The sequence below is a fragment of the Anguilla anguilla genome, chromosome 3, assembly GCF_013347855.1.
Source record: "Anguilla anguilla isolate fAngAng1 chromosome 3, fAngAng1.pri, whole genome shotgun sequence".
In the NCBI taxonomy this organism is placed as follows: Eukaryota; Metazoa; Chordata; class Actinopteri; order Anguilliformes; family Anguillidae; genus Anguilla; species Anguilla anguilla.
Window position 1 is genome coordinate 3,737,530 of NC_049203.1, and position 21,426 is coordinate 3,758,955.

The following is a 21,426-nucleotide window of genomic DNA, read 5'->3' on the forward strand; positions in this document are numbered from 1 at the left end:
GATTCGTTGGCGAGAACCATAATGCCCATTGCAAATGCAAGCAAATATAAATGTGAAAAAGCAAAACCACCAGCTGCTGTAGGTCAATAAATCTGACTTTGGTCCCATGATTACAAAAAATAATGATAATAATCATAAAATTAATTATTTTCATTATTTTTTTGTAGCGGGGCAGGAAGTTAAATACCCTCAAGTATGCTTAAAGTAGAAATTAATATTCATCATCAAAGTTCATCCGCATTTTGTTCGCCTGTCAAAATTACTTGTGCAATATAACAGTATTGTGTATATATATATGTATTAAATAGTTCTAAAAAAACACATACAATCGGTACAAACTGCATGCTCCAATCCAAGCAAAACAACTTCTTTTGAGACCAAAATATTAAGACAATTATTTTTTGGGTTTTTTTTTTTTTTGTTTGTTTGTTTTTTTGCTATCCCTTTTTGTACACAGAGAAGAGAAATACTTCTGGTGTGACATTTTAAACAATCCATGTGCCAAATACCTGGAAGAGTTACCTTACACCTAAGAGTAAACATTCAATAAACACCACAACCTTGTCTAATGGAAGTTCTTACATGAAAGTCTCTGTATAAATTTTCACACCAATGAAAAAAAGAAAATTAATATACTAATGCAATATATGCTATATAAAAATACCCCTGTCTTCCACAAAATAATGTCAGAATCAAAGAAATAGAAATGACCTATTTCTCTCTCTCTCTCTCTAAACTCTGTAAATTACTGTAGGAAGTGTGGTATCATTCCAATGTTTCAAACCTTTCATACCTGGTGAAAAATAATAATAAATTAGCCCGTGTCCAGTGGGCAACTGGGGCCTGAGGGGGGGGCCCAGGCTATGGGAGCGTAACAATTTTTTGTCACAAAATATTTTGAGAGCGGCCCTCCCAGTAGATTTTGTCCCGGGCCTGAAGCTTCCATAGGGGTGCCACTGAATTATCAAAAAAAAACAAAAAAAAAAAAACAACATCTATATATGAAAACACTGTTGCACAAATATTCTAAAAATATATACCCATAATGTTTACAAAATTTACCACAATGGTGTATTGCATCAATTTGAATTATTTCTCTTTTTTTTGCTTTTATATGACGGACTTAATTGTGTTTTGGGAAACGCAGAATCATAGACTGACCCACTTTTCTGTTGGACCAAACACTTGGGCCTGATACTGGCAGGATCCTGCATAATAAGATTGAGGCCCATTTTACTCATGTGGTTTCAGACCATACGCCATAATCAAAAGTCTGACTGGTGCACATTAAATGAGATATGGGAAACATATACCAGGCCTTCGATATACATAATATATAAACTGTGATAGTACACCTAGTGACAAAAAAAAATACTGCAGTTTACAGTAAATTGGCTCATGCTAGGTACAGTAATGGAAATGACCATTGCAGTCAACTGGAAGGTAAGCTTACGGGGAGGACATGAAAATTAAGTGATTATCCACTGCTATCCATCGGATCAAAGCACTGAGTTTAGAGTAGTCCCTTGTTTTTAAACGTTATCTCCATCTGTAGCACAAGTCCATTTCCTAAATGTCACAACAGAACCAGTGAAAATATTGGTAGCAACCCTAAACCAGGGTCACTGGTAATCGTGCATGGTAATTCACACAAGTTCTGAATATTAATAAAGCTCAAAAACTGTAGCGGAAAAGAAAAACCTTGTTGTAAATATCCATGCCCCTAACGAATGAAAGGTTAAAGCAGAGTCAAAACTATTTGGACAGGGCTAAAGCTCAGATATGTACAGCAGCAAGGTTAGTGATAGTTTTTTTTGTTTGTTTGTTTTGGTGATACCATTCGTATTAATGGAGCAGGGGTGTGCAGGGGTCGCATGATACCATATGCATTGGTGGAGCAGGGGTGTGCAGGGGTTGGATGATACCATATGCATTGGTGGAGCAGGGGTGTGCAGGGGTTGGATGATACCATATGCGTTGGTGGAGCAGGGGTGCGCAGGGGTTTCAAGTAAAAGATGAAAGATGCAGGGGATGGGCCCTCAGCCCCGCCCCCTTCAGTTAGCTGGTCACCGGCACCATGGAGACACTCCTCCTCTCAAATTGTGTTGAACCTTAGAACACAACTAGAAGGCAAACAAAGGGGGGTGGGGGGGGGGGGGAGAGGAGACAGGTGTCAGTAACTGGTCAGAATATGGACAGAATGCACTGCGACTCACCACGGTCAAATTGTATCTTAAATTATTGTTTCCACAGAAAAACCAGGACTAAAAAGTTATTGATAAAATCTCACTTTGAGGCGGATATGAACATACAAAGGGGCTGGGGGGGGATGCGGGGGGGGGGGGTGAGATAGTGTCAGTAACTACTCAGGAAATGAACACAAAGTCAGGATGTCCCTAATTTTGTTAAGTTAGGGACTTGCCTTGCAAGAGTTCAGCACAACGACTCACCAGTGTTCTCTTTAGAAAACTGTCAAATGATCAAACTGAAAATTAAATAGTTGTGTCTTAGTATCTTAAAGAATGGTTTATGCAGAAAAACCATGACTAAGCAGATATTTATAAAATCTCACTTTGAGCTGAATACAATCGATGATTTTTATGTAAAGCTTATAGTAAACATCAGTTAATTACCTGGTGGTCATGTGGAGGTACTGCTGATTTCAGGCTGTCTGAATCCCTAAAGTGGATTGTGTTTGCGCTTTAAGAATAACATTTATTTATAACCAACTGATGGGGGTCATGATCGATCCCCGGTGTTTTTTATTTAAGACATTGTGAGATATCTTATAAATAGCGTGCACTGCGTGAGAAAACTTACTTAATCATGGCTGCACTCACCTTATTGGAGTTTATTTGAGATTTAAATATCACAGGTGCATAAGACGCAGATATGAAACTTTAAACTGACGTAAGCAACTTTTTCATAAATCAACCATAAGCACAACTTGGGAAATTATCTCAAGATTATGTTTTAATCTTAGAGCCAATAACAATTCTATAAACGAGGCCCCTGGTCAGGCATAATTGCTGTGCTGCTGACAGAAGTTCACAAAGTATCTCAGAGTCGGAGAGCTGGGGCCTCATTTACTAAAATGGATTTTAACTTAAACGTAATCTTGAACTCATTGCTCAAGTTGAGCTTATGCTTTATCTATTTATGAAAAATATTTATAAAAATATATAATTTTTTATTTTTATTTAAAAAAACCAAGACTGAAAAAGATGCTTACTTGGGTTGAAAATGGCATACGTGTCTTATACTCCTGTGATATATATATCCAATGTGGCACTGAACTCTTGGGAACCTGCTTCACCATCGCCCCTTATCAGTTAAACCATCAGTTAAATGCCAGACGCACACTGAAGTGCGATTTTATAAATAACTGCTCAGTTGCGGTCTTCTGCGTAAGCCGCTATTTAAGAAACGAAACGATGAGACCATTTTATAAATGAGGCCCCTGATCAGGTCCCGCCTGCCTTTTCGGCCCATGGTGGGAAAAAAACATTAAGAAAATGTGCTCTGGCAGTTTCTTATTTCTTTTTTTCTTTTTTTTTCTTTTTTAAACAACTTCCCCAAATATTTTTGTGCGGATCATAATCTCAGGTACAGCAATGAAGAAAGCGGGGGAAAATTACTCATTTCTAATTGAGATTAATTAATGCAATTGAGCGGCAGAAAGTGCTTAAGTATGTTAGTATATTTTTGAGAAGGTCTCTTCGGCCTTTCTGTTTGGCATCCGCACCACCAGATGGCGCTCACAGGTTGCACAGTCAGCAGAGGGGAGCCTCAGCGAGTCAAAGTGAGCAGAGAAATTGAAGCCCACAGAATATGTCACTGACAGGGAAGGATGACGACTCACACTAGTGGTCACATGTACTAGGGTTACTTCACTCCCTTAGACGCGCAAGAGAGTAAGGCAACAAAGCTCAGCAGGAGCCTAAAGTTAATCAAGTTAAGTTAATACATGACCAACATGTGCTGTCAGTCCAGACCAAATTTTGCTATGCGGGAACCTAAAAAGGTGTTAAAATCTCACCATGTCTCACGAACTCAAATTTACAGGCCTTTGCCTCTTTCAGGAGGAGACGAGAGAGAGAAGGAGAGAGATAGAGAAGGAATGAGAGAAACTGAAAGAGAGGGAGCGAGAGAGAGAGAAGGGGGAGGCAGGAGAGAAGGAGTGAGGAGAGAGAGGTGTTCAGAGGGACAGGAGAGGGAGTCAGGAGAGGCCTACCCAGGGGGGTGATTTTATTTGGTGAGGGCGGAGGGGGTGCCGGACCGGTGGAAGTGGACGATCTGCCACTTGCCGTCGCGGCGGTGCCAGACGCGGGTCTCCTCGGACTGGGCGGTGCGCGGCATGCCGCTGGAGTCGATGTACTGCGTGATGCGGATGTAGGCGATGCAGGCCGCCTCCTCGCCGATCAGGTGGATGTGCGGGTTCAGGATGGTGGTGTGCACCGGCTTGCTGTTCTTCGACCACACTGGAAGAAGAGGAGGAGGAGGAAGAGGAAGAGAAAGAGAAAGAGAAGGAAGAAGAGGAAGAGGAAGAAGAAGAGGAAGAGAAGGAAGAAGAGGAACAGGAAGAGGAAGAAGAAGAAGAGGAAGAGGAAGAAGAAGAAGAAGAAGAAGAAGAAGAAGAAGAAGAAGAAGCGAAACGCACCAGTCAGAGTGGCCGTGTGTAAGGAGGGCCGTTCTCCAAGATCCTGCTCAAATGAGAGGTTTGGTAATGGGAAGACTTTTGTTGGAGCATGCATGTTATGCATTAATTGGGGAAGGTGGCCAATTTTTTATAATTTTGAGGGATGGATGGGTGTATCTGCGAACCTGATGAAAGTAAAAGTTTTGAATTGCTGAAAGTTCTTGAAATTTTGTTACGTTTTACTGGTAACTGTTTTTCATTTTTTGTTTTATGTCTTTGTTTCTGTTCTGTCAGTCTTTTAATTTTAACCCTCTGTAGTTATTTTTACCTTTTCCTTTCTTTTTTTGTAAATAGTGGGGATTTTGGGGTAGAAAGAAAGCTTTTTATTGTTAATAATAAAGGGAAATTAAAAGTAAAAAAAGTCTCTCTCCCTCTCTCTCTCTCTCAGTAATTGGGCTTCTCACACACATTAGAGCGCTCTCCTCTTTTGTGAAAATGAGACCCCTGCTCTCCCCATGATGGAGGCTGAACACCAGACCCCGGCCCTCGCCGTGACGAAGGCAGACTCCCAGCGTATTCCCACACAGCTAATGAGCTGCTGTTTGCAGTCACGGCCGGCCGAAACCAGCGGCGTCCACTAATGAGAATTAGCTTCGTTTTTCACTTCCGCTCCGTGTCTATCTCTTCCATAAACGGTCCCAGTGGAGCCAGAGAGGAAGCGAGAGAGAGAGCGAGAGAGAGAAAGTGTGTGTGAAAGAGAAAGAGAGTGCGAGAGAGAGAGAGAGAGAGAGAGAGAGAAAAAGTGAGAGAGAGAGAGTGTGCGTGAGAGAGAGAGAGCGCAATCTGGTTGTATTTTGATGACGGACAAATACCTTTAACATCTTTATATGTCTCCATATTCTATGAGTCTCCTTTCTTGACATTTCCAGTGTGAGAGCACGTGCACGTGTGCACGCATGTGTCTCACTGCCTAAATACACCGATCGCACCTGCCACCCTCGTACGTCACATGACAGGAAATCGGCGCGGCGCTCAGGGGGCTCACTCACGGTTCTCAAAGTAGAACCGGTGAAATTCCAGGCCTTCCACCAGGTTCCCCAAAGCCTCGGGTTCGAAGGCCGTCACGCTGGGATCGCACATCTTCCTGTTGAGGGGAGAGCGGTGGTCACTCTCTGGGCCACAAGAGCAGGGCAAACACAGACAGGCTCGGAAGCCACAAGAGCAGGGCAAACACAGACAGGCTCGGAAGCCACAAGAGCAGGGCAAACACAGACAGGCTCGGAAGTACCACAGACTGTGAGATACATTTGGGTTCAGGACCCCCGAGGAGACCTTCGCCCCCCCAAAGAGAATTCCAGAACGTTCTGTCATTAGCCAATCGGTAATCGGCGCTTCCATGTGGTCGGTCCTGACCAGCAGACTGACTCTCAAAACAAACGCCGCAGCCGTGGGGCTGGGGAAAATTCACTTCAGTCGACAAACCCGAAATTAGATTTAAGGAAGTGAAAAATTTGACCGACAGATAGAAATGCTCCGTCGAACATTTTGCGTGCGTTTGTCCGTTCGTCGGGCGAAAGTGAAAATCCATTTCCTGAAATTTTCTGAACTGAAACCAAATCGATACCAGTCCCTGCCCCGGGACCGTACCACAGCCTCGCTCTGAAACCATGCCCAAAAATGAAAGAGCAGCAAGCCGGTCCCAGCAAGAGACCTGGATAATCTCATCAGGGTCACCTCCAAACCCCCCCCCCCCCCCCCCCCCCCCCCCGCCCCAGGAATGCAGGTTGTAATGCTACTCTTCATTTGACGCTACACTTGAGCAGCAAAGGCAGAAGCGGAGAGGGGAACTCCGCTACGAGAGGCGTAGGCCGCTGACTTATCCGTCCGTACAGACGGAGCAGTGTTCTGGCTTGGGTCTACACCACCAGGATTCCTTCCTGTCTCGTCTGCAGTGAGCAATTTCACTTACGAAATCAATGAGTCATGTCTTTTTTTTTTTTTTTTTTTTTTTTTTTATAAAGTAATTTGTTAGAAAGGCTTTCAAAAAGACTTTTTCTCGTATGAAAAAAGACTATTTCTCGTATGAAAATTCAAACCATGAAAAATAAGTGAATTCTGAGACAAATCATTTTATATGAACACGACCCACCCATCCCTACCCCCAGCACTTTCTTCTGCATATTTATGAAGTAGGTTAGAAATTTGTTAATAAAGTTTCCTTTCCACAACTCAATGTAGTTAATGTTGTCACATTTTCTGGCAGTCGTGGAAGGAAGTTGATGTCTCGTTCAGTCATGACCTCAGGCTGATCACCACCGCGCGTTGGTCACACAGCTCAAATGTTCATAGGCTAACAAAATGGCTCAATTTAAAAGTGTCTGAAACCAGAGATTTCACAATTTGCAAACGCTTGGCGTGAATCACCCGCGGTTTCCCTTTCTGCAATTCCTTTTAAAGTTACAAAATCAAATGTGAAAAACAGTATTTGGCTTTTGATGCTCAAAGAAAAACAAATAGTTTCCCAGTTTTGAGGCAGCCACAGAAAAAAAAAAGAAGTTTGTTTTGGGGTCGTAGGAATGTCAAGCGATTGATATCTGTATGTACTTGCCATGAAACGGATTTGCCAGCTGAATTTTTTTGTTAAAAAAAAAAAAAAAGAACAAATTTCTCGTACCGACTATCTCAGAAGAAGGCCGATAGCTCAGGGATATAAAGCTTGTCACTTACGTGTAGCTCTCGAAGTCTCCATTACTGATGGCCTCGATGAGCTGCTCTGTCACCTTAATGATCTCCTGCTTCCTCACTGCAAAACAAGCGGAGACACACACACACACACACACACACACACACACACACACACACACACAGAGGGCTTTGCTCAGAGACAGCCCCAGTAAACGCCACTTGTGGTCGAATTTATTTTTTCCCCGAGCAGATGTGTCTATCTAGCGAACGCAATATAAAAAGGTCCCCTTGGAGCACCTTGTGCTGTCATTGAGATGTAGCATCTCCTGTAAAAATGTGTCAGTTCAGAGCACGCTGACTATTTCTGAGAAAGGTGTCCGGCATATAATAGTGTTATTCTGACACTGGATTACAAAAAATCGCCCTGTGTAATTCCCCCTGTACAGCTCCTCCTGTTCATATTCAGCTTTGTTTATGTGGTACAGTCACTCCTGTTCATATTCAGCTTTGTTTATGTGGTACAGTCACTCCTGTTCATATTCAGCTTTGTTTGTGTGGTACAGTCACTCCTGTTCATATTCAGCTTTGTTTATGTGGTACAGTCACTCCTGTTCATATTCAGCTTTGTTCGTGTGCACATATACTGTAAGACCTCACAACTGTTTTAACTCCTGAATGTGTGTGTGTGTGTGTGTGTAGCTGTCTGTGTGCCGGGGGATATGCGTGTGTGTGTGTGTGCGCGGGGGGGGGGGGGGGGAGACGTGTGTATGTACGTGCCTCTGTCTGTCTATGTTTGCATGTGGGGGCATGTTTGTGTGTGATCTTATGCCTTAACGGTGTGGACAACAGCTAAAAACAAAGCTTCCAAAATGCAGGTATCCCAGAGTTCCAAGGTATCCCAGGTATCCCCCAAAAATGCCACTGATGACGTCAGTGGAAATAAGCTTTTGCTCTATGTCAGTGGGAGGAAATGCAAACCTATCTGTAGGAGAGAAAAAAAATATTTTCTCCATGCTAGGACCTCTAATCACTTGAAGGTTCCAACCAAGTGGTTGGCTGCACATTATCTGAGTGAACAAATGTGTTTTTCGTGCATGTTGAACAGTTCATTACTCTGAACTTTGTTTTGTTTTTGTTTTTTTGCAACAAATAAGTTTCTTCCTATCCACAGACTTGCACCAGTGGCTCCACACTAGCTCCTGTTACATCATCAACATCAAACCTTTTGCACAGAGATTTAGCTCTGGGCTGCAGTTAGGAATAACATCATGGTAAACAGGGATTTGACCTTAATTGTTTAAGACATTCAACGGGGATTAACAAAGTGGACCGAGCAAGCATTTTCAAACCCATTTCTGAAATTAGCACAGAACAGCGTTCATGCTGATGCTGGGAAATTCTTTGCTCGGTGGATTAAAAATGCATTGTGGGATAGCTTGTCGGAACACTAAACGAAACCAGAGACTCTCTGATCCACAAGAAGAGACTCAACTCAGTGATAATTTCCCTCCAGATTATCAGGCAATGATTAATCTGGCCTGTTGTTTTTGTGAGGCCCTGCTTGATGTTGTTATAATGCTTCTTCTCATATAACGCTGCTAATTATCGGATTCTGAATGCAGTGCACCTCTAAGCAGGTGGAAGGTGGATGAAGATTTTACATAAAGAAAAAAGATATTAGACTGTACTCTAGTGGCAGACGGTAGGAAGGGCAATGGGGTGATAAGTGTTTGCTCGAACCACTATTGCAAATACAAGTGGAGCCTGTGGATAATTGATGGTATGGCATTTTGAATAGCAGCGTAATTTATCAATGTAGACCGCCAGTTTTCTACCACCTGGAGGAGCTTAAGGGCACAAGATAGTCCCACAGCATCCACCACCCCACCTCCCACCTCCCACCCCCCCACCCCCCCCCCCCCCCGCCACACACACACACACACACACACACACACACAGACATCATACGTACACATACAGTACCAATACAAAAAGACTCTTCTTTTACAGGGGAGGATGCTGAACCACAGATAGTGAAATAGGAGTAGGACAATTGTGATGTCATAAAAAAAAATAAATAAGAGGAGCTCCACCAATCGCAGAGCAGATTGATAACAACCAACGGAACAATGTCACACCTATGCTTCTGGAATCTCTGTGGGAATCACCAGGAAGCCGCCAGAAACTACCCACCAGTCATCATCAACGTTCTATTGACTGCTTCCAACGCACTCTGTGATTGGTGGAGCTCCTCTTTTGTATTTTTTTTTCTGAATGACATCACAACCGTCTTACTCCAGGCGCAATTGCGCTTAGGCTGAGTGGAGAGTGGTATACTAGGCCACGTGTGAGCCGTTAGCCGTTAGACCGGGACCCCAAGCAGGAGGAGGACGCGGCCACATTTAGCTCAACGGTTTTGGTTCTGTGGTATCAGCAGGTGTTGAGTTGCCCCCCCCCCCCCCCCTCGGTGAAAGGAAGGCGTTCTGTGTTAAGCCCCCGGACGCCACAGCGCGCGTATCTGCGTGACGCTCGGGAGCAGGGAGTCGTCATCGTCACTCGCGCACACACACACGCCGCGCGCTCATCGCGGCTACGCTGTCACGCCGAGCGACCGCGGACGCGGAAGCTCCCGGAGGAGTTTCTTTCTAACGGTCCGTACCTCGAGAGTCCTCGTCCTCGATGGTGGTGTTGGTGCTTTCTGAGGATTCCTGGTGGGGGGGGGGGGGGGAACACACAGACAAGAGTGAGCATTCGAGGCGCGGCTGGCGAGAGGGAAAATTCGGCCCTTGCGTGGTCCCGTTCCCAGCCGCTTTTTAAACTCTCCATGACCCCCCCCTCACCCCCCCACCCTCTCCATGACACCAGCACCTTTGAATAAAAACATTCACCTGCAAATTATTCAGGTTAGAGGAGGTAACGTGAGGTCAGGGAAGGGCACACGACAAACCTGACAGTGGAGAGACATTTTTTTGTTTGTTCCCCCAACGTGAACCCAAGTCCACATATAAAAAAGCGATGGCTTGGAAAACACTGAAAATGAAATGTCACCACGACGACAACAACAGCAAAAAGAAAGTCCAGCTCCATCTTGAATTAAACATTTTCTCATTGGGATGCTTTCAAGGCACCCAGGGAACTCTGGGAGGTTGAGTTTTTTTGAAAAAGCAACCGGTGGGGAAAGTGCTCCATTGAACGGACCAATCGCACTCAACCAACACAAGGCACAAGGCTAATCTCGTACGTCCAACCAAACACTTCCCCTGGGTTTGCTGCTCTCCCAGAATTGGCCAAGGAGCCTGTTAGGTGACTACTGTTGCCATTAAATGGGGAGTGTCCCAGCACTGGCCCTGGGGGGGTGGGGGGGTACGGGCGTTGGGTACAGCTGAGGACGTGGAGAGGGGAGGGCACTGCACACTCACCATCAGCTGCACACTGGAACTGGACTTCCTTTTCTGGAAGAGAAGTGAGAAGAAGTTAGACAGAAACAGACGGGATGGGATGGAGGCGGAGAGCAGGACGCCACGAGAGGGAGGAGCCAAGAGAAATGTGTGTGTGTGTGTGTGTGTGTGTGTGTCTGTGCTTGCATTCATATGAGTGAGTGTGTGTGTGTGTGTGTGTGTGTGTGTGTGTGTGTGCGTGTGTGTGCTTACATTAATATGAGTGAGTGTGTGTGTGTGCTTGCATTCATATGAGTGTATGTGTGTGTGTGTGCTTGCATTCATATGACTGTGCGTGTGTGTGCTTGCATTCATATGAGTGTGTGTGTGTGTGCTTGCATTCATATGTGTGTGTGTGTGTGTGTGTGTGTGTGTGTGTGCTTGCATTCATATGAGTGAGTGTGTGTGTGTGTGTGTGTGTGCTTGCATTCATATGAGTGAGTGTGTGTGTGTGTGTGTGTGTGCTTGCATTCATATGAGTGAGTGTGTGTGTGTGTGTGTTTGTGCGTGCGAGAGAGAGAGAGGGACAGACAGACAGACAGAGAGAGCCAGAAATACTGTGCATATGTATATATGGGTGTGTTTGTGAGTGAATGCACATGTGTGTATAAGCGTTTGCACGTGATATTGTGTGTGTTTGTATGTGTGTCTCTTTGTGATGCTGTGTGAATATGCCCAGGCACTCAGTAACAGGCAACAGAAGAGGACTGAGGTAGACGGGGATAGTGACCCCTGATCCCAGCGACCTTGGACCCCATTAACCCCTGACACTAATGACCCTCAAATTCAGTGACCCTTTATCTCTATAGTTACACAGCTCGAGCTCCAATAGGAGAAACCCCAGACCCGTTAATCTCTCCCATGATATGACCACTGGCCCTAATACTGATCACCATCACTGGGATGTCAGGGACACACACACACACACACACACACACACACACTCACTCATATGAATGCAAGCACACACACACACACACACACACACACACACAAACACCACTGAAAGTATCTGCCGAGAGAATAGTTTTAGAACATCAGACATCAAAAAACGGATCCATAATGACCCACGATTGGAGCCCCAAACTCCTCCACGCCCCTACACTGCTCCATTACATCCAATCACCAAGCACCCAGTGCTCCACTACGTCCAATCACCAAGCACCCAGTGCTCCATTACGTCCAATCAGTAAGCATCCAGTACCCCATTACGTCCAATCAGTAAGGGCATAGAGGGGGTTTAAGCACGCTGAGAACGGTGAAGCTTGCAGACCCCCGCTTCTCCCGTATTCCTCCCAGGGATGGTTCTGGACATGGCCAACACAGAGGTTCGGCAACACAATCCCGGAACCCACCCCCCCCGCCCCACCACCCCCCCCCCCCCCCCGATGCACCCCCCGCCCATGCGGAAGCCAGAGCCCTGCCTGGCTCCTCCACAGTGACAGTAACACCCAACAGCTGGATTTCTGGAACAGCTGAGAATACGTCCGGAACGGTCGGGAATGTGATCGGAGCAGCTGGGAATACGTCCGGAACGGTCGGGAATCAGGCTTCTGTTCACCCCTACCTTCACTCCATCGCTCTTCTTGTTCCCCACACTTTTGGCTCCTGAAGAAGACAGGAAGAAAAAGAGGGAGAGCGCCATCAGAAAGGGAAGGAAACCCCAGAACAGGAGGGCGAGGAACATGGCGGGAACCCTCGGGGCGACGGACGGGGGGCTCGAAAGGAAAGAAGCAAAGCCACACTGTCGCTCAGATCCTCTGGAAAAACGTCGAGAGACGAGACGTCTGTTCCTTTTTATCTCCTCCGACGTTGGGACCCCTGACGAGGGCAACCACGCGTAGCAGGGGGACAGGGTACGAGAGGCAGCCGAGCGTGAAATCCCAAAAAACTCCACAAAATATTAAAAATAAAAATTCATCCTTCAGGAAAAAAAATGCTGACTTGGCAAAGCAGAGACGGCCAAGAAATCAGACGGCCACCTGTTTTAAGTCTTCAGTAGATAAATTGTGGGAGGTTGTTGGGATTTTTAAAATTATACTGAGTAAATAAAACTCTGTAATGAATCGGCGCTTGAGGAGTTCAGCTACATCTGCGCATCTGTGCAAGCCGTTTGGCCGGTTAAAACCGTCCAGTTGCTTCAATTTACCCTCCCCCTCTCAGTCACACTCCTGCCCTTTCCCCCTACTGACCCTTCCACTTGGTTTACATTTCGTGGCAAAGAGCTGAGCCTGTGTGTTTTTAGTAAGTTGTCACGCTCGACAGTTTGGCTAATTTTAGCCTCGCTACGCTTCTGGGATGCGCAGACACCATCCTCAACAGCAGGGGGCAGCGTGATCCCCTCAGCCTGCAGCGTCAGGTGAATGAATGAATGAATTTATATATCGCACTTTTCCAGATGGTCATACCTTTACAGTGACCAGCAAATGTGTAGCACCCACCTGGGCAATGCACGGCAGCCATTTTGCACCAGAACGCTCACCACACATCAGTTGGGGTGGAGAGGGAGAAAACAATTTTTAAGCCAATGAAATCCTCGATGTGGGGCCATCCCCTGGACCCCGTCCACAGTGTAACTGTCGGATTCCTGGGGCGCTCAAAGGGGGGCAGCCGTGGCCAGTCAGCGAATTTCGGGGGGGCTTAATAATAGAAACAAGAAGCTGCGATGTCTGCCGGATCTTTCGTCAGAGTGCATTAAGACAGACACAGATCTCCTCCTTTTTTAAAGGAAAAAAAAAGAGGGAAGATTGATGGGCTGTGGTTTAAAGTGCTGAAATGAAATTTTTCGGGGGGGGTGGGGGGGCGGGGGCGTGATGTATTGCTGGAAAATGACAGCCGGATTCCCTAGGGCAGGGGCTGGGGGGGGGTTTGACAATCTAGACACTCGTGGTGAGGGTTGTTAGAGTCTCACAGTTCCATAAACCGTGATAGAAACATTTAGTGGCATGAACTGGCCAGAGAGCAGGCGAAGGTAACGCGAGCAAGGAGGAGAGAGTTAACGTCAGAGAGATTAACAGAAGGCAAGTTACTCCTCCTTTGGTATGACAGTCTAGAAATCCTTCGCTGTCCCTCCCTTATTTTTTTCAGCCTGCTATTTATTTCTGAACGTTGTTCACTAACTCATAAACGAAAGAAAGAGAACTTTCTTTCTGGATATCATAGAGAAGGATGTTTCACTGTGGTATTTAATACAGAAATGCTGAAACAGAAGAGGCTTTGAAAGTCCTCACATCCCTGTGGGAGGCTCCGTCCACAGAGGCGAGATAGACATAGATAAGACAGTGATAATCCATTCGGAATACGGAATCTTGCCGGATAGCGTTCCTGTTCCGGACTCACCTGAAAAGTTCCGTGTGGCCAGCATGGTGGTCAAAATTGCACCCTGGGACAAAGGAAAAATGTGATGACACCCACAGAAGAAAAAATAGATTTGTGTCTTCATAAACAATCCAAATTCCAAGATAAAATAAAATCTATATTTATTTAAGTCACTTTTTCTGTAACTATGACAACTGTGTCGCTGTGTTCTCATTTTTTATTGCAAGAAATACCGACTTGCAGTTATGAATTCTAGATAATATTCCAATTTTTGTACATTCAGACTCATCCCCGCCCCCTCCCCCCACCACCACCACCCGCCCACCAAATCCATACAGAATATGCTAACTCCACTGTTTTCAAACATGTGGTCATGTTTTAAGGCTTATTTTCATACTGACAGCATAGCAGACACATGCAAGGCAATTAAATAAAATTTAAGGAACGACACGTCAGTATAACAACGCAGCAGCTGTAGCCAAGCAGTGCATGCTGGGATGCATTTTTCGAGTGACTAAAATCCTCGTTATTTCCGACCTTTGATCAGCATCTCATAAATGACAGAATGGAACCTGCTTTTTCTGGAGTGTATCACCGTGGTTACATTTCAAACACCGTTCTGTATTTTTAATTCCAACGCAGGACATATCACAGCCGCGAATGACACAAAATCCACTTTTAAAGCTCTTTTAAAGAAGCATTTCAAATTGTGGAAATGGGGTTACAGCAACATCGTCTATGAAATAATTAAGAGCAGACGTTGGCACAGAATCCTGAAATGGATCGGCCCTTGTTGTGCACCCCTGTTGTCGATGATGAGCTCTGATTGGCTGTGTACACATTTCCCACGATGCACGGCGTTCCCCACGTGGCGTTCCCGCCCCACTCTACCTTCAGCTTCCTCCTGGCGTTGAACTTCTTCAGGCACTCCACGGTCTCCTGTCGGTGCATGCAGGAGGCCACTGTGGACCGGTGCTGTGGTGGGGGGACACAGGGTCAGAAAAGGTCATCCCAAGGTCATCAGAAGTAGAAAAGCTGTGAAGAGGAGTAAGATTAGGGAGGGGCGGGGGAAGCTTGGGGGGGAGGAGGGGGCTCACCGAAATCCAGGGGTGTTTGAGGGCCTCAGAGGCCGTGATGCGCTTTGCTGGGTTGATGGTCAGCATCTTATTGATGAGGTCCTTCGCCTCAGGAGTAACAGTGTCCCACTCTGGGGAGGGAAACTGACACAGCAGGAAAGAGAGAGAGAGAGAACAAGAGACAGAGAACAGGAAAGGGAGTGAGAGAGAACAAGAGAGACAGAAAGACAGAGGGAGAAAGAGAATGAGAGAGTGAGCAAGAGAGAGGTAGAAAGAACCAGAGAGAGCAAAACAGAGATAGACAGAGAGAGAACAGGAGAGGTAGAGAGTGAAAAAGAGAGACAGAGAATGTATAGTATATTTTTGACGGATAATCGTTAGGTCCAGCTCCAGCCATTCACTGGAACATGATATCTTACATCATAGGCCCCAGCCTTGATTTGCTGATATAGCCTGTGCTGGTCCTCGTCCCAGAACGGGGGGTATCCCACCAACAGGATGTACAGAATTACACCTGGGGGAGGAAACAGGAACACGGGGGGGGACATAATTACATGCATCGCCACCGTTTGGAGTGGTAGCGGTTTGATTGGTAATCCCCGCAATGACCAGAGCAGCAGAAACAGCAGTACAAACACTAGCGTCATTCATAGCATTTGTAGCAGCGGCCTTATGAACAGTAGTAATGTCAACAGAAATAGAACCAGTAGTAGTCATAGCAGTATCAGAAGCAGTAGTCGTAGTAGTAAGAGCAGGAGTGGCAGCGCAATAGTAATAATAGTATTAGTAGTCATACCAGTAGTAGTAGCAAAACAACAGTTGTAATGTTAGTTGTAGTAGTAGTAGTAGCATCAGCAGTAGTAATAGTAGTAGTCATGCCAGCATTGTTGATGCTGCTTTAATGATACAATAGAATAGTCCAAAGAGAATCAATAAAATATTGTGAATGTTCACACCGTGTGTATTTTAAATGAGACATTCACACTCTAGGGTTGAACCTGAGACACCCATGCGTGTGCATTTATAGCAGTATGAGTTCTGTTGCTGGGAGGATAAGGAGGGGCCCACTGTGGTCAGTTAGCGAGGGGGGGGGGGTGGGTGGGGGGGGGGGGGGGTCATTCTGTACAAAGCTGTTTGCTTTCTATCCATAGCACTGCACAGCAGATATGTGGTTTAAGGACACTGTACTGTATAAGCTCTTTGGGCCTCTGCTTTGATTGGCCAGATCTCTTTACCGTGCACCTGTTTCCTGTCAGGGTTTATGTGTGAAAACCCAGCTCTGGTTACTGCTCCCCTGCAGGGGGAGGCGGGGGGGGGGGGGGGGGGGGGGGGTGGGTCTTGCGCTGCACTTTCTGATAGCCTGACACCCTGTGCACAAACAATATAGCGCTAACCACAACCCACCCCACCACATCCCCTCTCCACCCCCGACCCTCCCTTCTGTTGTGTTTTCTCTGAACAGCGTCTTCGTGACAGTCTGAGTTGCACTGAACTTTGATGAGTTGAATTTAATTTAACTGAACTGAACTGAACTGCATTGAACTGAACTGAATTGAATTGAATACATAGCGTTATCACTGGGGAGGCAGAGAACGGCTCACTTCTCACAAATACGGTAAAACACAAAATTTTAAGCCATTCCTTTGTGGACTGGGAAGTGATCTCCAGTGTCCTCAGGTAGAACATCCAGCAAAAAATAGTTTTCAGTGAGGTACCCTTTACGCACCCAGAATAACGACCATGCCAATGAAATTCAGGCTCCTTTATCACCGCGGGTTATACTGAGCGAGTTAACTAGCCGTGCCTAGCCTATAAAGCAAAGTATAAAGCAATGTGCCCAACAAAACTGTTTGCTTCCTAATGACACTGCGCTCTCTATTACCCTCTTGCACCTATCACGCTAACTTCCTGTTGTAAGATTATCCTGCTATGGCCGTGCCATTGGCTCCGGTCTTTTCCTAAAGCCGTATGTATGCACTTAAGCAAACTGTTCTGGACAAGAGCATCCAGACCTAAACGTAAATGCATGCTATTTCAAATTCAAATTTCGATAATGAGAAATTAGCTAATTATCACGTTGTGGTTTTCATACTTAATAGATAACATTTAGTAATATCATTCTCTCAGAATGGCATTCTATTAATGGCTGGAAAAAAAGAACAGATCAGAGAATGAAGAACGGTCTGTATGCAGCGTGCGTGAACTACCGCGAGGTGCCGCATTGGCTGGTGGGAAAAGTAACCGCGATGATTTGGTTAACATATTTTCAGGCAAAGAAACAGAGTGCCTCACACCTCAGAGCTGTCGCCGAGCATACAGCACCTTAACACAGCCAACAGAATTAAGAGAGAGCAATTAGGGAACGGCGGCTTCGGTAAGGGGCGAGCGAGGTTGTCGCTACACCTCGCCCACGGTCCTAACCTCGTCTGATTAGCGAGAAGCTAATTGGCTCTTCAAAGGCTTCTTACTGCGCTGGTTCGGTTCTGGGTTTTCGTTTTTTTTTTTTTGGTCCTTGAAGCGAAACCCTACATTTCTCAAAGTCTCTCTCCCTCTTTTCAACAGGAAACGAGGCTCGCAGGTGTGGGTTGTTTGTCTTTGCAGCGCAAGGGACGTCTGTTAAGGTAGGTTCCTATTAGACTCGAGCTGTAGCCTCGAGTCTATCACCTTATCGTTCGTTTCAAGTGTTCATTAAGCCTAAGACAATTGTCTATACTTTTAATTTATAAACAGGAAAGCAATACATTTCTTTTCAGTGTCACACTCACCACATGCCCACAGGTCCACAGCCTTCCCGTACGGATCCTTCCGGAGTACCTCCGGGGACAGGTAGCCAGGTGTGCCGGCAAAGCCTACGGACAAAGACAGAGGTGGACACACAGGTGACCCACCAGACTCAGCTAACAGGACAGGGACACAGGTGGACACATTGGTAACCAGCCAATCAGGACAGACTCAGCTAATAGGACACAGGTAGACACACAGGTGACCCACCAATAAGGACAGACTCAGCTACCAGGACAGGGACACAGGTAGACACATAAGTGACCAGCCAATCAGGACAGACTCAGCTAATAGGACACAAGTAGACACATAGGTGACCCACCATTCGGGACAGACTCAGCTAATAGGACAGGGACACATGTAGACACATAGATGACAGGCCAATCAGGACAGACTTGGGTCATAATACAGACACAGCAGGTTTTACTACCTAGGGAATGCAATAGCCCACATTGGGTTCACACTACTTTAGACTAATGAGGCAGTAAAGTGCAAAATGCTGTGCGTGTGCCTTTATTTCCACAGAAAGAGTACGCCTGCAAACAGAGACAGCACCGTACTAAAATGGCCGTCGTTCAACTTGATCTTTATATCCCTCCAAAGAGGTTGTGCCCACTGTTTTCGAAGGATATTGCATCTGAAACAGTTCTCCCTCTGAAATGACAGGCAGATTAACAGAGTGGGTGTTTATTAGAAAGAAACAGTCACTTTGACCTCGTGTTTATTCCTGCAAACTGGGTCCTACCACTGGCGGGGGTGGATTTATTTCCTCATTATCATGCAACTAAGGGAAAATGCATTCACCATGCAGCACGCAACCCCCTCCAGTCCTATTGGTACATGCCAGTGAACGGCATCAATATTGCACATGCTAATGTGAACATGATTTAAATATTTAATCACGACAAGAAACTCGCCGTCTTTAGAAGAGTGTTATTGCTGTGTTACATGCAAGCTGAGAGATTAATATTCAAATACGTCTGTTTCATGTGCATCTGGTGAGTTCCTCTCCAAAGTGGACAGATTCTACTGAGGATAAACTGTGGCTCGCTGCATATTTAATCCTTCACAGCTACATGACCACATTGAGTGGTCTTCTGCGTGTAAAATAAAGTGCTGAGAGAAAATATGAGCTCATGTATTAATCATAATGTCGAGGAATAGTTATGACGATTCCCTCCGTGGTTTTTTTGTTGTTGTGCATTTCCTTTTGAGATGTCAGTAAAGCGAGATTTTAACAGCTGTGGGTCGTACGGTTGCCTGCGCAACTGGGATTGGGAGGCCTGCCGTCCGCTGAGTGGCGGGTTGTATGATGCATGATGACATATTAACAGCACGTTTTGGCAAAACGACAGAACACGTTTATCATTCGTTAACAATATTAATGATTTAAAAACGCACTTTTGCTCTCTCCAGTGGAATTCCTTCACAATGTCACAGTCCACGTATGACTCTGTGCTCTCTTCGTTTAATTTCTTAGTTTGCATTTCTCAATGCGCAATGCTGGTATTACACATCCTGTACTGTGCATCGCATGCACTTCATATGTTCCCTGTGTTTCTATGCATCTCGCACTGCCAACAGGTCAAAGTGCCCCAGACGGACAAAATAAAGTCCCTTTGATTTTGATTTTGATTTTGACCTATAGTGATCAGCGACGGTGTGGCTGCAGCGAATCGGATCGCGTCCTCGCAGCATGTGACTGGAAATTCTGGAATCCTGTCGGGGCAGGACCGGTGGAGACAGGTGTGGGAACAGGTGTGCATATGCCGTGAAAATAAGGGGTGGTGGCTAATAATTAAACTCGGTCAATCTGACGCAGTGCAGAGTCATTAATGGACTGGCCCGAAGAGTGCCTATGGCTCCAGGCCGACACCAGCTCCCTCTGGGCCAGTGAAACACTGTACTGGGCCCAGTACCGCAGCTCACATTAGGCCATTAGCAAAAATGCTAACGAGCCGGTCCAGAATAGCAAGTAAAAATCCCTGAAGCATCGGTACACGCTCCAGACCGATAAACCACAGGAATAACAGCCAATCAACGGCTGCACTCATACTAGACGCTGTGCAGACAGATGACTGTACAGAAAGTGCATTTGCTGCCGTTTGAATTTAACCAATCTACATATGAACCGTATGCAAATTAGAATTGTATGGTAGCTCCAAAAAGACAAGTGCACAATGGGGTCACATGACCGGGAATGGAACCGGCACTATTGTGACATCACTTGGTCTCCAGAGGAGTGGGCGTGTAATTGCACTGATACTGTGTGTGGAGCAGTCGTTTCGCACCGCCTCTGCTCGCAGAGATGTTTCATTTTAACGTGCAGAGGACGAAAGGAGATCCACTTCCTGCGGTTTCTCTCCTGGGAGGCCTGACGCATCCTGGCGGCACAACAGGATAATTATCTTTCTACAGCGGCTGCAAACATGTCATCTTATAAGGCTTTTTCGCTATTGTTTCTGCCCACGGCTCCATATGCAACCTCCGTAAATCCACAAACTTCGAGGAAAAGAGAGGCCAGTGCGTTTCTGTTAAGCAAAGGGGAGATCATTAGACAGCAAAATGCGGGACAGGGAAAGGAGGAACACTTCTCTCTCTCCTTTCTGGAGATGAACACGCGATAAATGATTTAAACTGGATGCTCTCCAAGGGGGCTGAACGTCTTTGCCCAGGGTCATGTAGAGACCTTTTGATGAGCAGGTCCTCAAAGTGAGAGACAGGCACACCAGCACAGAAAAGCTGTTTTTTTTTTTTTTGTTGTTTTTTTTTTGTTGTAAATCACAACAAAGGGGCACCTCGGGTGCATGGGGGGGGGGGGGAGGCAAAAGGGGCAGGTGCTCGGGCACCCAGGGCGGCACCCCTCTCTGCTAATTAATCACGGGGAAGACGGCTGAATTTAAACCGCTCTGAGTTTAATATCGCTTCGAGTGTCAGTCTAACAGCCACGTCCGTTGCCTGACGACGATACAGTATCCATGACGACACATAACGCCAGCATGTTTTTTTAATAAGCCGAGAAGGACGATGGAACGTGTGTGATGTCATCATCGCATCATCAGTCGCACCGTGTGACACCTCCCTCTGTCGGACGACACACAGGCGATCTGGTGCTCATTGGCTCGTTGATGAGATTCTCTTCGTTAAGGCATGCAGTAAGTCATGCCTGGGGATGGTTAATGGGGAAAAAGTCCCGGACTGTCAAAGGTGCCAAATGTTCAGCACAGCATCATTAATCCTAAATTGCATTAAGTGGGGCCCAAAGCACCCAGTGACGTAGATAGGAATATATTTGAGGGGAGGGGGGGGGGTCGAGCAGGGGGGCGAGGTTTGGACAAGAATGGCGACTGGGGAGGAGATGGGGACCTGACAGCTAAAAACATTTTGGGCCGATGCGTATTGAACTCCTCTAATGCAAAGCACGCTCTGGTGATCTTTTCTACTGAGTTAACATAGTTTTTTTGGGGGGGTGACTATAAGGTTAATAGTT

General features: G+C 46.0%; 1 protein-coding gene across 3 annotated transcripts in view; it reads right to left on the reverse strand.

Annotated features, from left to right (window-relative positions):
* Positions 1-279: 279 nt before the first annotated feature.
* The window catches only part of LOC118224113 (calcium/calmodulin-dependent protein kinase type II subunit alpha), a 64,255-nt gene continuing 43,108 nt past the window's right edge, over positions 280-21,426 (reverse strand). For 2 of the 3 annotated variants that reach the window (XM_035411304.1, XM_035411306.1), the window contains 12 exons: positions 17,921-18,004; positions 15,575-15,669; positions 15,177-15,299; positions 14,971-15,054; positions 14,101-14,143; positions 12,329-12,369; positions 10,744-10,776; positions 9,984-10,032; positions 7,367-7,442; positions 5,689-5,783; positions 4,235-4,481; positions 280-2,123 (listed from right to left, as the gene is read on the reverse strand). In XM_035411304.1, coding sequence (XP_035267195.1) covers positions 4,249-4,481; positions 5,689-5,783; positions 7,367-7,442; positions 9,984-10,032; positions 10,744-10,776; positions 12,329-12,369; positions 14,101-14,143; positions 14,971-15,054; positions 15,177-15,299; positions 15,575-15,669; positions 17,921-18,004 — 956 coding nt within the window. In that variant the 3' untranslated portion in view covers positions 280-2,123; positions 4,235-4,248. The remainder of the gene's footprint in view (positions 2,124-4,234; positions 4,482-5,688; positions 5,784-7,366; positions 7,443-9,983; positions 10,033-10,743; positions 10,777-12,328; positions 12,370-14,100; positions 14,144-14,970; positions 15,055-15,176; positions 15,300-15,574; positions 15,670-17,920; positions 18,005-21,426) is intronic. The other variant, XM_035411305.1, reaches the window with a different exon arrangement.